The sequence below is a fragment of the Diabrotica virgifera genome, chromosome 6, assembly GCF_917563875.1.
Source record: "Diabrotica virgifera virgifera chromosome 6, PGI_DIABVI_V3a".
NCBI classification, from domain to species: domain Eukaryota; kingdom Metazoa; phylum Arthropoda; class Insecta; order Coleoptera; family Chrysomelidae; genus Diabrotica; species Diabrotica virgifera.
The window spans coordinates 147,507,023-147,521,688 of NC_065448.1; the positions used below are offsets into that span (position 1 = coordinate 147,507,023).

General features: G+C 31.0%; 1 protein-coding gene across 4 annotated transcripts in view; it reads left to right on the top strand.

The window, feature by feature from the left end:
* The window catches only part of LOC114337357 (zinc finger protein 239-like), an 85,140-nt gene that overhangs the window by 27,535 nt on the left and 42,939 nt on the right, over nt 1-14,666 (top strand). Inside the window, exon 2 of one of the 4 annotated variants that reach the window (XM_028287767.2) lies at nt 6,382-7,572. The exons of the other annotated variants lie outside the window; for them this stretch is intronic. Within the exon in view, the coding sequence (XP_028143568.2) occupies nt 6,382-7,343 (962 nt within the window). The 3' untranslated portion in view covers nt 7,344-7,572. Of the gene's footprint in view, nt 1-6,381; nt 7,573-14,666 lie in introns of those variants that run through there. 4 annotated transcript variants of the gene reach the window in all.

Genomic DNA, 14,666 nt, shown 5'->3' on the forward strand with positions numbered 1-14,666 from the left:
TCTTGAGTTATGTCGTGATAAGGATTAATGTCAAAATTATCAGGTAAAATATCATCATAATTAAAAGGAGATTTAGAAATAATTTCTTGGGAGTCTAAGCATCTAAGTTGTGTTTCATTTTGATTTTTGAATCCGAAAAATTCGCTAGGGTCTAGATTCATAAAAAGTGAGAGATTATCATCTTCGGTTTCGAGAGGATGGATTTCTATTCGGGAAAGGGCATCAGCGTTTGTATTTAATTTTCCTTTTTTATATATAATGTTATAATCGTATTCTTCTAATTTTAATTTCCATCGTATTAGTTTGGAGTTTGGATTTTTTAGAGAGAAAAGCCATTGTAAGGGTTTATGGTCAGTAACAATATTAAATTTTGTACCATATAAATAGGGTCGGAAATATTTAACAGCATATACTATAGCTAATAGTTCTTTTTCGATTGTACTGTAGTTACATTCGGCAGGGTTCAAAGTTCTGGATGCGAAAGCGACAGGTAAATCATTACCTATGGGACCTTGGGAAGGAACAGTACCAATTGCGAAATTTGAGGCATCGGTTGTTACGTTAAAGGTTTTTTCAAAATCAGGATATTGTAAAATAGGATCATTCATTAAAATATTTTTGCAAAGTTCGAAACTTTCGATAAATTCGGGTGTATGTTTAATTTGGACTCCTTTTTTAAGACAGGAAGTTAAGGGTTTGGTGAGTTTAGCGAAGTTTTTTATGAATCGTCGGTAATAACCGATAAGTCCTAAAAAGGACTTAATTTGTTTTGCTGTTTTAGGAATTGGAAAATTTTTTATCGCGTATATTTTTTTTGGATTGGGTTTAATACCTTGGGGAGTTGTAACATGTCCTAAAAATTCTACATCTTTGCAAAGGAATTCAGACTTGTCAAGTTGGACTTTTAGACCGGCTTTCCGTAATCTTTTAAAAACTTGTTTTATATTATTAATGTGTTCTTGAAGAGAAGCTGAAAAAATGATTATGTCATCCATGTATACGAAGCATATTTTATTTAGTACATCTTTGAGTACATTATCCATTACTCTTTGGAATGTGGCAGGTGCATTTTTTAAACCAAATGGCATGCGAAGATATTCGTAGTGGCCATTTTCTACATTAAAAGCTGTTTTTGCAATTGAGTCCTTATCCATTTCTATCTGAGTAAAACCAGACGCTAAGTCCAATGTTGTGAAATATTGGCATCGTCCAAGTTTATCTAGAATATCTTGTATCGAAGGTAAAGGGTATCGGTCATCAATGGTTTTTTCATTAAGTTTTCTGTAGTCTACTACAATTCTCCATTTTTGTTTTCCAGAAGCATCTAGTTTCTTTGGGACTATCCATAAGCTACTACTAAATGGACTTTGACTGTGTTGTATTATTCCATCTTCTAACATTTTGTTTATTTGTTTTCTTATTTCTTCCTTATGTACAAAGGGGTATCTATATGTTTTGGAGTATATAGGAATTTCATCAGTAGTTTTAATTTTATGTTTCACTTCATTTGTAAAAGTTAATTTACTTTCAGGAAATATGTTGCGGTATTCGTTTATTAATAATTGAAGACAGGAAATTTCTTCTTTGTTTAAATGTTCCGTTCGGAAATTATCTAAAGTTAATTTATTGTCAATATTATTGAATATTTCTTTATCGTTAAGGTCATTTATATTTGTGGAAATGTTCATAATTTCTTCCGTAGAAAAATAATTATATTTATTAGGTTCTAAGTTTTCCACATGATCATTTAGGAAATTTTCATTTATACTAATTAGTTCTGTGTGATTAGATTTGTTTACAAACTTGATTTTAGTTTTTCCGTTGTTTACATGTATTAGGCTGGAAGGAATAATTATTGTTTTGTCTTGATTTTCCATTTCATTGAAAAACATATTACCGTTGTTTAAAGTAGTGGAAATTTCTTTAACAATAATAGATAGCGGAGGAATTTCAAATTTTTGAATATTAAAATTTTTTCGATACTCGAATTTTAATTTTGTTGTTTGATTAAATAAAATTCCATTATTTATATTTAAATTTAGTTTCAACCTTCTAAGATCACGAATCCCGATAATGCCATCATAATAATTGTGAAAGTCGAATAAAACAAAATCTAAGGGTTCTGATAAATTATATTCTTCTAAAAGGGGAATTTTTGCTTTAAATTGTGCTTCTCGAGATCCGGCACAAGTAATTATGGGAGTATTATGTCTTATTATTTTTTCAGGTAAATATTTTTCTGCAAAATAGGGCCTTAAAAGAGATGGGTGACATCCTGTGTCAATTAATAATTTTTTCTACGAGCGTGCAAAAATGTCTACTTTCGCGCACGCATTTTAGTTTAGAAAGTTTCACTTTTCCGCACGCGGTTTTTACTTTTCCGCACGCGTGTTAATTTAGATATGTTAATATGGCCTTAAAGTAATTATAATACATGCAATAAACTAATATTTGGATATTATTTACTAATTTATTTCAAACATATCTTATTGTGTTCCTGTTTTAATGAAATTAACGCGAAAATTCGATGAAATAAAATTATTTTGACATAATATTCGAAAGTCAAATCGGTAGACAATAACAGTCGTTTTGAATCATCGTCATGGAAACCAACATCGTCGTCATGCTCACTAATTATATTGAAAGTTTGGTTTTGACAACCTTGTCAAAGAATTAATTTGTGTATGTATTTTCATATTAATTAAATTAATTGATTAAGATTTGGTAATTTTTTAAAGACTCTTAGAAAAAATATTGTTCCTAACTCTTGCAGAAAGTCTCTTTTCCGCACTCGACTGCTTGCCGAACTCCCGCTTCGCGTCGTTCGGCAAACTGCAATCGCGTGCGGAAAAGAATGACTTTCTGCACTTGTTAGGAAAATAACTATTATGGGCGTTGGGGAATTTATTTGAATATATGGTAAGGAATTTGGGATCATATTATTTAGATCAATCCGTTTTGCTAATCGTTCGTATTTTTCTGAAGACCTTCGTGAAAATTTGGGTGATTTTGGATTTGAGGTTCTTCTTCATAATTGTGTTTGTAATCTTGCTCATAATCTTGTCCGTAGTTTTGCTCGTAGTTTTGTTCGTAGCTTGGGTCATAGTTTTGCTCATAATTTTGTCCGTAGTTTTGGTCGTAATCGTGTCTGTAGTTTTCCATGGAATTATTTGAAATATCTTGGGAATATACAGATGAATTATAGTCATCGTTTTCAGAGACATTGTAAAGTTCTTCTACTCGGAAATTAGATGGAGCTCTTTGTTGAAAAGGGAATCTTTGCTTAGCCGAAGATATTTTAGATGTGGTGGACATTGGGGTTGGCTGATAATTATTTTTTGGAGCATTTTTTGGATCAAATACGTTTTTTGGTTTGTCGAAAACTTGTTCATTAGTAAAGAATTTTCGAGGAACTGGTCTCGATTGGATATTTATTGGTTTGCTAGGAAATTGTTGTTTTGAAGTACCTGGTTGGTTGAAATTGGGATTTTGAGAAAATGGATTTGTATTTCGATATTGTTGATTAAAATTTTGATTGGGTAAATAAGAATTATTATTCATATGTTGAAAATTAGGTCGATTTTGTTGGTAATAATTATTTGAATTAGAATTATAATATTGATTATGATTCGGATTATTTTGTCTTTGAGGGTTTTGGAAATTAGGTTTAATTTTATTAAATTTATTAATTGGATTTAAAGATTGTATTCTTTGATCATTATAAAATTGACGAGATGTAATGTCTGACGCCTGGACAAATGTTTTTGGATTTCTAATTTCTAAAATCGTTCTATTTTTTTCATCTACGTTTGCTAGTAAAATATCGATTGCATTGCCTTCATTTTGTTCCATTAGGATTTCTTTTCTAGCTGCAAATATTTCTGTTTCTGAATTTATTTTTACTTCTATTCTAACTTTAAGTTGTGAAATTCTAGCAATAAAGTCAAGAATATTTTCGTTTCTATTTTTATTTAATTGTAAAAATTCTTTAGTAAGCGTTTGCCTGTCTATTCTATCTCCGTAATTATTTTTTAAAGCAACTTTAATTAAAGGCCAGGTATTTAAATCTGGTCGGCACATAATAAAATTTAGTACATTATCTTGTAATTTAGAGCATATAACGTTAAAGGTAAAATTATTTAATGTATTATCTATGGTTTGTCCATATGTTTGATAATATTTCTCACATCTTTGTAAGAAACTTTCTAATTTTAAAGAATCCCCATTAAATGTGGGTAAAAATTCGGCAAGTGCTTTAGCCGCTTGTATAGTAGGAGTATTTACTTGGTTTAAAGTCATTTCATTAAGATTTGCAACTAAATTATCAATAGTAAAATCTTTTTGCATTAAAATTAAATATTCTTACAAATATATATAATTTTTTGTTTATAAGATTTACTCTATCGAATAAGATTTACAAAATCGAAATCTCTGACAAAGAGTTTAAATATATTTAAATTATTATATAAAATAGCATTAAAATGTTAGGTTCGGTAAAATTCAAAATTCAAAATTATTTAATTAATTTTCAAAATTCTATATATAAGAGAATAGCCAGTAAAGGTAAAGTAAGACAGGAAAGGAAAATAATTTCTCAGTAACTTACTTTGAACTGGAACTGGAACTGTAGACTCTTCCAACAAATGGTAGACACCAACGGTTGAACTGCGTTTCGCGGGAACTTTTCTGCTAAATTGCCCTCAGGAACTGCTAGAAACCTTCAGGTATCCTACTGACTGCTCCAATTAAGTTTATTTGTGAAGAAACTTTCTTTTTAAAAACTTTTATTTAAAAATACATTTATAATATTTCCTACCGAACTACTAACAATAATAATTAATTGAATTAGATTTGGACGGAGCGACGTCTGGTAGATGAATGCTTGCTGGTAAACAGGTGTGGGCTTATTTATGGCCTCGTGTTTTGATGGACTGTGGTCGGTGATTTCCTATGGAATTGCTTAACGATGTTTATATGATTGCTGTTATTGCATATTTGAATATGATTTTTAATTACAAATAACTTTTCATAATAAATTTTTTTGATATTTTGAAATATAAAGGTAGTTTGCTCTTGAGCGAAATTCATATTTTTTGACATACCTTGTATACTGTTGACAACATTTGATATCTGATAATTGCATTTTAGGTTTTAGACTATGCAGAGCACTTTATAAAGAATTACTTTTTTTCGTAAAATTGATATTAAAAAAGTTTCCCATATGGTTCCAAGTTACGCAGACACCCTGTACAGGGAGTTGTTATGATTTTTATAGAAAATTGGTTATACCTTTGTAGATACCCTGTATAACATAACAAACCTTTATATTTTTGTGATGGGCAAGTTAAAAAGATTTCGAATATAAAATAAAATACAGTGTGTTCCATTAAAAAAAAACATAAGTTTGGTCTGCCACTATGTTGTCGAACACCCTGTAACATTCTAACTAATTTTGTAATGTGAAGCTCAAAGTTGGCTACAACTTTTGTTATTAAATTGTATTGCTATCTATTACTATAGCGGATCTACTGAGTTTTATCACACTAATCAATCATCCTGTATTGTCAGAGGGAAGGTGTGATGTAATAAGAACCATTCATCATCATCATCAGTGGCGTTACAGCTCTTTATGAGCCAAAGCCTTCTTCAGAACAATCCTCCATTCGCCCCTGTCTCTAACAACTCTTCTCCATGCTCTAATCCCAATAGATTTTAAATCAGTTTCTATGTTGTCTTGGTACCTAAGTCTCGGTCTTCCTCTTTCTCGTTGTCCTATCGGCCCTCTTCGGTCAAAAACTTTTCTGGCTATGGCATCTTCCTCTCGTCTGATTACATGACCTGTCCATCTAAGGCGTGCTACCTTAATGAATTGTACAACGTCAGGTTCTCCAAAATTTCTATACAACTCAAAGTTGTAACGCCTGCGCCACAAACCTTGTTCTTTTATGCCACCATATATTTGTCTTAGAATTTTTCGCTCAAAACGTTTGAGCAGTTCTTGGTCATTCTGAGTAAGTGACCAAGTTTCTGAGCCATATGTTAGCACTGGTCTTATTAGTGTTTTGTAGACAGTCAATTTAATTTTTCTAGGTATTTTTGAGGCCATCTGTCTTCTTAAACCATAGTATCACTTATTGGCGAACACTATTCTTTTTTTTTTAATTTCTTCACTGACATTGCTATCTTTAGTTAGCAGCGAGCCTAAGTATATGAAGGTGTCGACACCTTCCAGTTCTAGATAATAAGAACGATTATTTAGTTTTTTTTAACAAAACCATTTCTGCTTGTTACTCTAACATTTTGTTCCAATATTTTGAGATTTGTTTTGAATACATTTGAATATTCTTTGGCAGTAAAAAGAAATTTAATTTGTTTTTTTAGATTCCCTCCATACAAAAAGAAGAAAAGAAAAATCTCACGAATGTGAAATTTGTTTAAAGCGGTTTAATCAAGCACGTCATTTGAAAACGCATGTTAGAACACACACTGGAGAGAAACCTTACAGTTGTCAAACCTGTTTTAAGCAGTTTATTTCAAAAGAACGTTTAACAGTGCATTTGAAAATTCATACAGGTGAAAAACCTCATAAGTGTAAAATTTGCTCCAAGTTGTTTATCCAAAAAACTAATTTAAATACGCATATGAGGTTGCATTCTGGACAAAAACCTCACATATGTGAGATTTGTTTTAAACGTTTTAATCGAGCAGGTGATTTGGAAACTCATGTTAGAAATCACACAGGTAACAAACCTCATAAGTGTGAAATTTGCTCTAAGATGTTTAGCCGACAATGGTATTTAAATACACATATGAGAATTCACACTGGAGAGAAACCTCACGAGTGTGAGATTTGTTTAAAACGGTTTAATCAAGCAGGTGCTTTGGAAAAACATGTTATACTACATACTGAAGAAAATCCTCACAAGTGTGAGATATGTTTTAAGCAATTTATGTCAAAAAATAGTCTAGTACCGCACATGAGAATTCACACTGGTGAAAAACCTCACAAATGTATTATTTGTTCCAAGCTGTTTATCCACAAATCTGCTTTATATCAACATATGAGAATTCACACTGGAGAGAAACCTCACTTGTGTGAGATTTGTTTAAAACCGTTTAGACAATCAGGTGATTTGAAACTGCATATTAGAACACACACTGGGGAAAAACCTTACAAGTGCGAAATTTGTTTTAGGCGATTTATATCAAAAAGACTTTTAAAGGATCATATGAGAATTCACACAGGTGAAAGACCTTATAAATGTGAAATTTGCTTTAAGTTGTTTACCCGAAAAACCCATTTAAATATGCATATGAAATTGCACAGTGGACAGAAATCTTAAAAGGGTGAGTCCATTTGAGCTCATCAGAATCAAATCTGCTAAATCCTAAATTTTTCGTTTTCCCTTTTTTTACACAATTTCAAAGTTCAATTATCTATTAATCTATAGACATAAGGTTTCGGCTCAAAACGTTGTAAATCTTCTTCAAAATACCACTGGAATGTTAACGTAGAATCAAACTCTGCTATGTCCATAGTTTTATGAACAATAAAATACTTTTTTTCATGTAGACTTTGTATGTTTTCCTATCCAAATGGTTCAATACCTACTTTTAGCGCATTGATTGCGCCTAAAAGCAGTTGAAAATGAGCATTATTATTAGGGCTTAGAATCAAAATCTGCTAAATCTAAACTAAAAGTACAAATTTCTGAAGATTAAAATTCAAAATTAAAATTCTTTATTTTCTTTCTGACAAACATAGTTTTGTTCTGAAGCTATTTTCTTGTGGCATTTTTATAATCACGTATATTCAAATGGGAAATAAGCCACAATTTTACCTAAAAATGATTTTATTAACGTTTCGACGCCCAAGTCGGGTGTCGTTGTCAAAATACAAAATAATACTAAATAAACAAAAATGTTGTTGCTTAGTAAAAAATTCTTCTAATAATTTATTTAATCTGACTCATTTATATCGGCAATTCAGTTTCGGCAAGTAGACGACTTTAAAATGATATTGCCAATATTGATGAGTTGCGTTCCTGGGACGACTTTACTAAAAGATAGTTCATTCGATTACATGAAATCAATCCCAACTCAAGAATATCCGCCACAAAAAATCATAGCATGTGATCTGTCTTTAAAAAGACAACCAAATGCAACGGTGGCACTGAAATTCTCGCGTTAGAGATTCCATAGTAAATCACGAGGGAAAACCAGGAAAAACCTCGTGATACTATCCCGACATCGGGGTCTAGGACGTTTCATCGCCATTCAGTTAATCGCTAACTGATATATTTCCGAATTTTCGACCAATTTTCGACAGTTATATTGATTATTTATTTTTAGTATTAATTAGGAATTCTAGGAAATGCGAGATATGACCATTCCCGTTGCCATACTTAATCTTTTAATAGACTTTTAAACTTTTATAATATAAAATATAATTTAACACTACAAATTTAATACTGTTTAGTACCAAATTTAGGGGAAGTAGAAATAGAATAGTAAATTAATATAATAATATTTTTTATCTATTTATTTGTCATAAGTTTTGAACTGAATTTAACGTCGTGTCGTGTCATCTCCCATAATACAAGATCAACTAACTAACTGGCGATGAAACGGCCGGCGATGAAATGGACAGGCGATGAACCGGCGGCATCGAAACGGCGGCGATGAAACGTCCCATTCGGCCGACATCGTAAGTATTTGGGTTTACATTTAGTTTACTCTCAAAACTAATACCAAATTCTGACTTGATATTTTAAATTTTAAATAATACTAAAATACTAAATATGTACTAACTCGATATGTTACTGATTTACTAATTGTGGTATTTTCTTTCTATTGATTTCCTCCTTTAATATGGGTAACCATATTAAAGTGCCACCGTTGCATTTGGTTGTCTTTTTAAAGACAGATCACATGCTATGATTTTTTGTGGCGGATATTCTTGAGTTGGGATTGATTTCATGTAATCGAATGAACTATCTTTTAGTAAAGTCGTCCCAGGAACGCAACTCATCAATATTGGCAATATCATTTTAAAGTCGTCTACTTTAAAATGTTATAATACGTGTCTGAATTGCCGATATAAATGAGCCAGATTAAATAAATTATTAGAAGAATTTTTTACTAAGCAACAACATTTTTGTTTATTTAGTATTATTTTGTATTTTGACAACGACACCCGACTTGGGCGTCGAAACGTTAATAAAATCATTTTTAGGTAAAATTGTGGCTTATTTCCCATTTAAACATAGTTTGTATAGAATTAGTCATAAATATACATTGCTAAAAACTAAACACTCAACTAGACTAAACAAGACATAAAAAAATTAATTTAAAAGCTAAAAGAACTACATACAGCTATAATCTAAGATCTAAAAAATTCTTCGACTGTATAAAACACTTTTTCACATAAAAATTTCCTAAGGTTCCTCTTAAATACATTTATTGAACTGGTGGACTTTACAACTGTGGGCAAATGATTAAATACCTGTAGCCCGTATACCCTGGGCGATTTAAATTTAATGTTACCTTTTGAAAATGGTATATAGAGTTTATTACAATATTTAGCATTTAAATTATGCATATCACCACTCGTTTTAAATTGATCTAAGTTATTAAAAATAAAAACACATAATTCAAAAATGTATATACACGCCAATGTTAATATTTTATATTTTTTTAAATATTCTCTACAACTAGTAAGTCGAGAGACACCAGCGACACAACGCAATTTTTTTTTTGGTATGACGAAAATACCATTTGCATAACCAGACATACCCCAAAAACATATCCCGTATCTTAGCTTGGACTCCACAAGTGCATAATATATCGTAATTAGCTGATTTTCCGTCAAAACATATTTTAAATTTCTCATTAGATAGTTAATGGAACTCAACTTCGAAACATCCGCTCCACAATGCAACTTCCAATCAAAACTTTCGTCAATCGTTATTCCCAAAAACTTGACTGACGACACCGTAGCTAATGGCAGCTAATCTGGAAAGCTCAACGTAGGTGGCGCTCGTGTAGTTGGAGGTCATGTCAACTTACGTCAATACTTCAAATCAATCTATTTCCAAGTAAACATTGCATATTTGTTTCGCTGTGTGAATTAAACTTGAGAAAATAAAATCCCTCAATGTTGTGCTGTGCATTTGTGCTCATCGAGAACATCAGGACACAGGTTTCCCAAAGATATTCTGATGAGAAAAAAGTGGATTGTAGCAATAAGAAGGGATAAATATGTGCCGAGAATAAATGCACGTGTCTGGAATAAACATTTTGTTGAAACAGATTAAGTATTGTCCCCAGATTCGACTGTAAAAAATAGAATACTTCACTATAAAATTCAGATCAAAATTTATTATAGACGCACGGATTAAGATATGCAATTTTATATACATTCACACTGTTGCCACATCTACAATCGCTTTTTATGGAGTGAACATGTAAAAAAATTATATTTGAAGTAATAATATAGAAAAAGTTGAAATACTTACTAATTTTAAATATTTCTCAAGTTCTCAATATTTTTAGTGACTAAAACATAACCTGACCAAACCTAACCTAGCGTCATCGAAAATAATATAAAAAAGTTAATAACTTAACATTTTAGCGATACTTATATTAAATTTAAAATATGCTTTAAAATGACTAAAACATAACCTGAGCAAACCTAATTTAATCGAAAATAATATAAATAAGTTAATAACTGAAAATTAAAGTGACCTAGTACCATTCAAATATTCTTTAGTGACTAAAACATAACCTGATCAAACCTAACCCTAATTTTTTCTAATTTCACCTTAAATTTAAGGTCGCCTTTCACGTAGACAAACACCCAAATAATTATACTTAATTAAATTAACACATTCTATATTTCCATAAGGAATTATATATTTTTTTTTTAAATAAGACAACATTGCAGAATCAACTGCGCTCACCCCATGCTTAAACCAAATTTACACCAAATGCGCAACTGTCATGGCAGCCATATTTTGAAAATATCACATTTTTAAATAAGATAAACACAAAAATTAATGCTGAGCGCACTTAATTGTGACTTTTAAATTGATAAAAAAAAGTAAGGCAGATCGCACATATCATATTATACACAGTTGTCAGACTCGTGTGGGGAGTTAATCAATACCAAATAAATACCCTCTGAGCTATAGAAATAAAACATTGAGACGATGATTAATATAGTTTATCATTCGATAAGTATTTCCTTTTTCCAGTAACTCTCGCATCCCTTCTCAATTCGTTTTTCAACGCACAAACAGTCTCCAAGATCCGTATATTTCGGCCATAATTTATTATTTATTAAATCGTAATCAAAAACACCATATACAAACTTCACGAATAGTCAAAACTTTGACCTCCAACTACACTAGCGCCGCCAAGCGGCAGCAACGGCGTACATAGGTGCCATTGCATGTTGTTAAAAATAAACTGAAGATTTTCCAGGTATTTTTGTTTATTGTGAAAATGTATAACTTGCGTTTTTTCTGCATTAAGATGCAACGAGTTATCGCAAAACCAAGAATATAAAGATGAAAGAAAATCATTACATTGATGTAGGATTACGTTGGATTTATTTGATAAAATAATTGACGTATCATCCGCATACATAGTGAAATTTACCGCTCTGTCCACTTGTACGATGCCGTTAATGTAGACTACAAAGAGAATTGGTCCTATTATAGATCGTTGCGGAACACCCATGTTTGTAGTAACAAGACTAGATCTACAACTGGTCACACAATCCTCGCTCCTCATTTGCAGGCTCACATATTGTTGTCTATTGTTTAGAAATAACATGATCCACTGTAAAAAATTTCCTGTAATACCTATCTGTTTTAGTTTTTTAAATAATAGTCCAAGTAGTGAAGCTTAAAATAGGACAAAACCTCGCAATTTTTACAGAATGGATCGATTTGCTTGAAAATTTGAGGATAAGTAGTGGATAGTTCAAGGATCAAAATCTATATGAGGCCGAAAAGCGCTTTTACCATGGGGGTGGTTGCCACCCCATTTGAGGGGTGGAAATTTTTTATTATATTTTAATTGCAAAAGTTGGTGAAAACGTTCATTCTAAGCAAAAAACGTTCTATACATTTATTTGCTAAAATTGATAGTTTTCAATTTATTCGCTATCGAAAGTGTTAGTTTTATATCGAAAATATCAATGTTTTTAATGAGTTTTCTGCTAATAACTCCAAAAGATTTCGTTTTTTCAAAACAACTTTATGTAACAAAAATGTACCTTTATAAAAAATAAACAAAACCGTTTTTTTAAATTTTCTTAGAGACCAATAGTAATCGAGCTATACTTTATTATATGTTGGCTCTTCTTCGTCAAATGCTAAATATTCTAGTTTCAAAGTCAAAAGACGGGAAAACTATGCATTTTTCGAGGACAACTTATTCGAACTAATATAAAGTACTTAAAAATATCTATCATGAAATTAAAAAGAAGTCTCTAGCTCAAAAATGAAGTGACTTATAATGGAAAGAACCTCAGTCGCCATTTTTTTCAGCGAAAAAGTGATCAGAAGCAACCCCCTAATCACCACCCTAATTAAAATTAGTCATTAACCTTATTTGGTCTTTTTTATTCATGTATTTTTAATAGGTTCTAGAAGTTTCATCGGCTTAGAATGATTAGTTTAAAAAAAAATGGAGTTAAAAATGAATAACGAATTTTTGTAGTTTGGAAAAAAATGTCGTTTTCTTCAGAATAGCAAAATTAGCATCAGAGATACGAAAAAGTGTTTAAATATGAAATTGTAGCTTGTTTAATTCCCAATAACACAGTTTACAAAAATATTTTCTACGGTAAAAATTTAGTGAGCTATTGACAATTAAAGCTTGTAATAACATGCAAAAACCACCTTTACCATCCCTCTAAAAGTCACCTCTTTTTGCGACTGAGGATTACAAAAAGATTTAGTATTAATTGACTTATATATCTTGTAAAAGCCTACAAAATTATTTTTTACAAAACTTTCTAAGATAAAAATAAAAAAGTTACGGTTAAAAAATCAATATATATTTTTGAAAAAAAAAAAGGAGAAATCCAATTGGAAGCATAATAATGTAAGTTAGCGGTATTTTTAGTCATTGGGCTTATTCATTTTTATTTATTTATGTATTATTGATAGATTCTAGAAGTTTGACTGGCTTAGAATGATTAGTTTTAAAAAAACTGGAGTTGAAAGCAATTAAGGAATTTTTGTAGTTTGGTAAAAAATGCTATTTTCTTCAGAATATAAAGATTAGCATCAGAGATACGAAAAAATGTTTCCATATAAAATTGTAGGTTATTTAATTCCCAAGAACTCGGTTTGAAAAAAATTTTTCTACGGCAAAAACTGAGTGTATTGTAAATGAGTAGATATCGAAAAACATTGATTTTTTCTATACAAAGCTAACACTTTCGTTAGCGAATAAATCGAAAACTATTAATTTTATGAAAAAAATGTATAGAACATTTTTTGCTTAGAATGAACGTTTTTATCAACTTTTCCGGTCAAAATATAATTAAAAATTTCCACCCCCGAGATGGGGTGGCAACCGCCCCCATGATAAAAGCGCCTTTCGGCATCATATAGATTTTGATCCTTGGACTATCCACTACTTATTCTAAAATTTTCAAGCAAATCGATCCATTCTGTAAAAATTGCGAGGTGAAAAGCTTGAGTTCCTGGTCTATAATATTTCATGGTTGACACAGTCAAATGCCCTACTGAGATCACAAAATATTCCAATAGGACACTCACCTGCATCAATCAAACTGGTTAAATGAGCATAAAATGCATGGACTGCCGTATTAGTAGATTTATTTTCTTGAAAACCATGTTGATTTATAGTTATGATATTATTGTTTGTTAGATACCCGTTTAATCTCTTTAAATATCCATACTCAAATACCTTTGAAAATATACTGGGAATTGTTATAGGCCTATAATTGCTGACCAGTTTTGGATCTCCTTTTTTTTTAAATTGAAACTACCCTGCCTGTCTTTAAGTAATTAGGAAAATCCCCATTGCAAAAAGACAAATTGGTAAGATAAGTTAAAGGATTGATTATAAAAGGTAAAACTTTTTTCACCAAAAGATGTCAGGAGCATGCAGAAAATGACTATAACAAATTAGTGAGCGATTTTGAGATTTATTCATGCAACTTTGATTAAGAAATGCCAGATACTTTTTGGGAAATTTACATTTTTAATCTTTTTGTTCAGTCTCCTGAAAAATTTCAAAAATGGATCTAGCAGGTTTTGATTCTATAGGCCTCATTTAATCGAGTAGGTGAGTGGGAAAAATTTATTTTAGAATACACACTGGAGAAAATCCTCACAATTGTGAGACATGTTTTAAGCAAAATTTACTGCAGAAAATAAGCAAGGGTCCCCGCATACATGCAACTTTTTAGTCGAATCGTGAGGGTATTGCGATTTGTTCTCGCCTAATGTCTGTAACCTATTTAAAAACAATATACAGTAGGAAAAATGAAAGAATACCCATGAACGATCATATAAAACACACTCTATTTTCCTGTCACCGTGTCACAAAGAAAATTGACCAGTGCAAGTACATGTAACAATAATTATTACATGTATTTTCACTGGACAATTTTCTTTGTG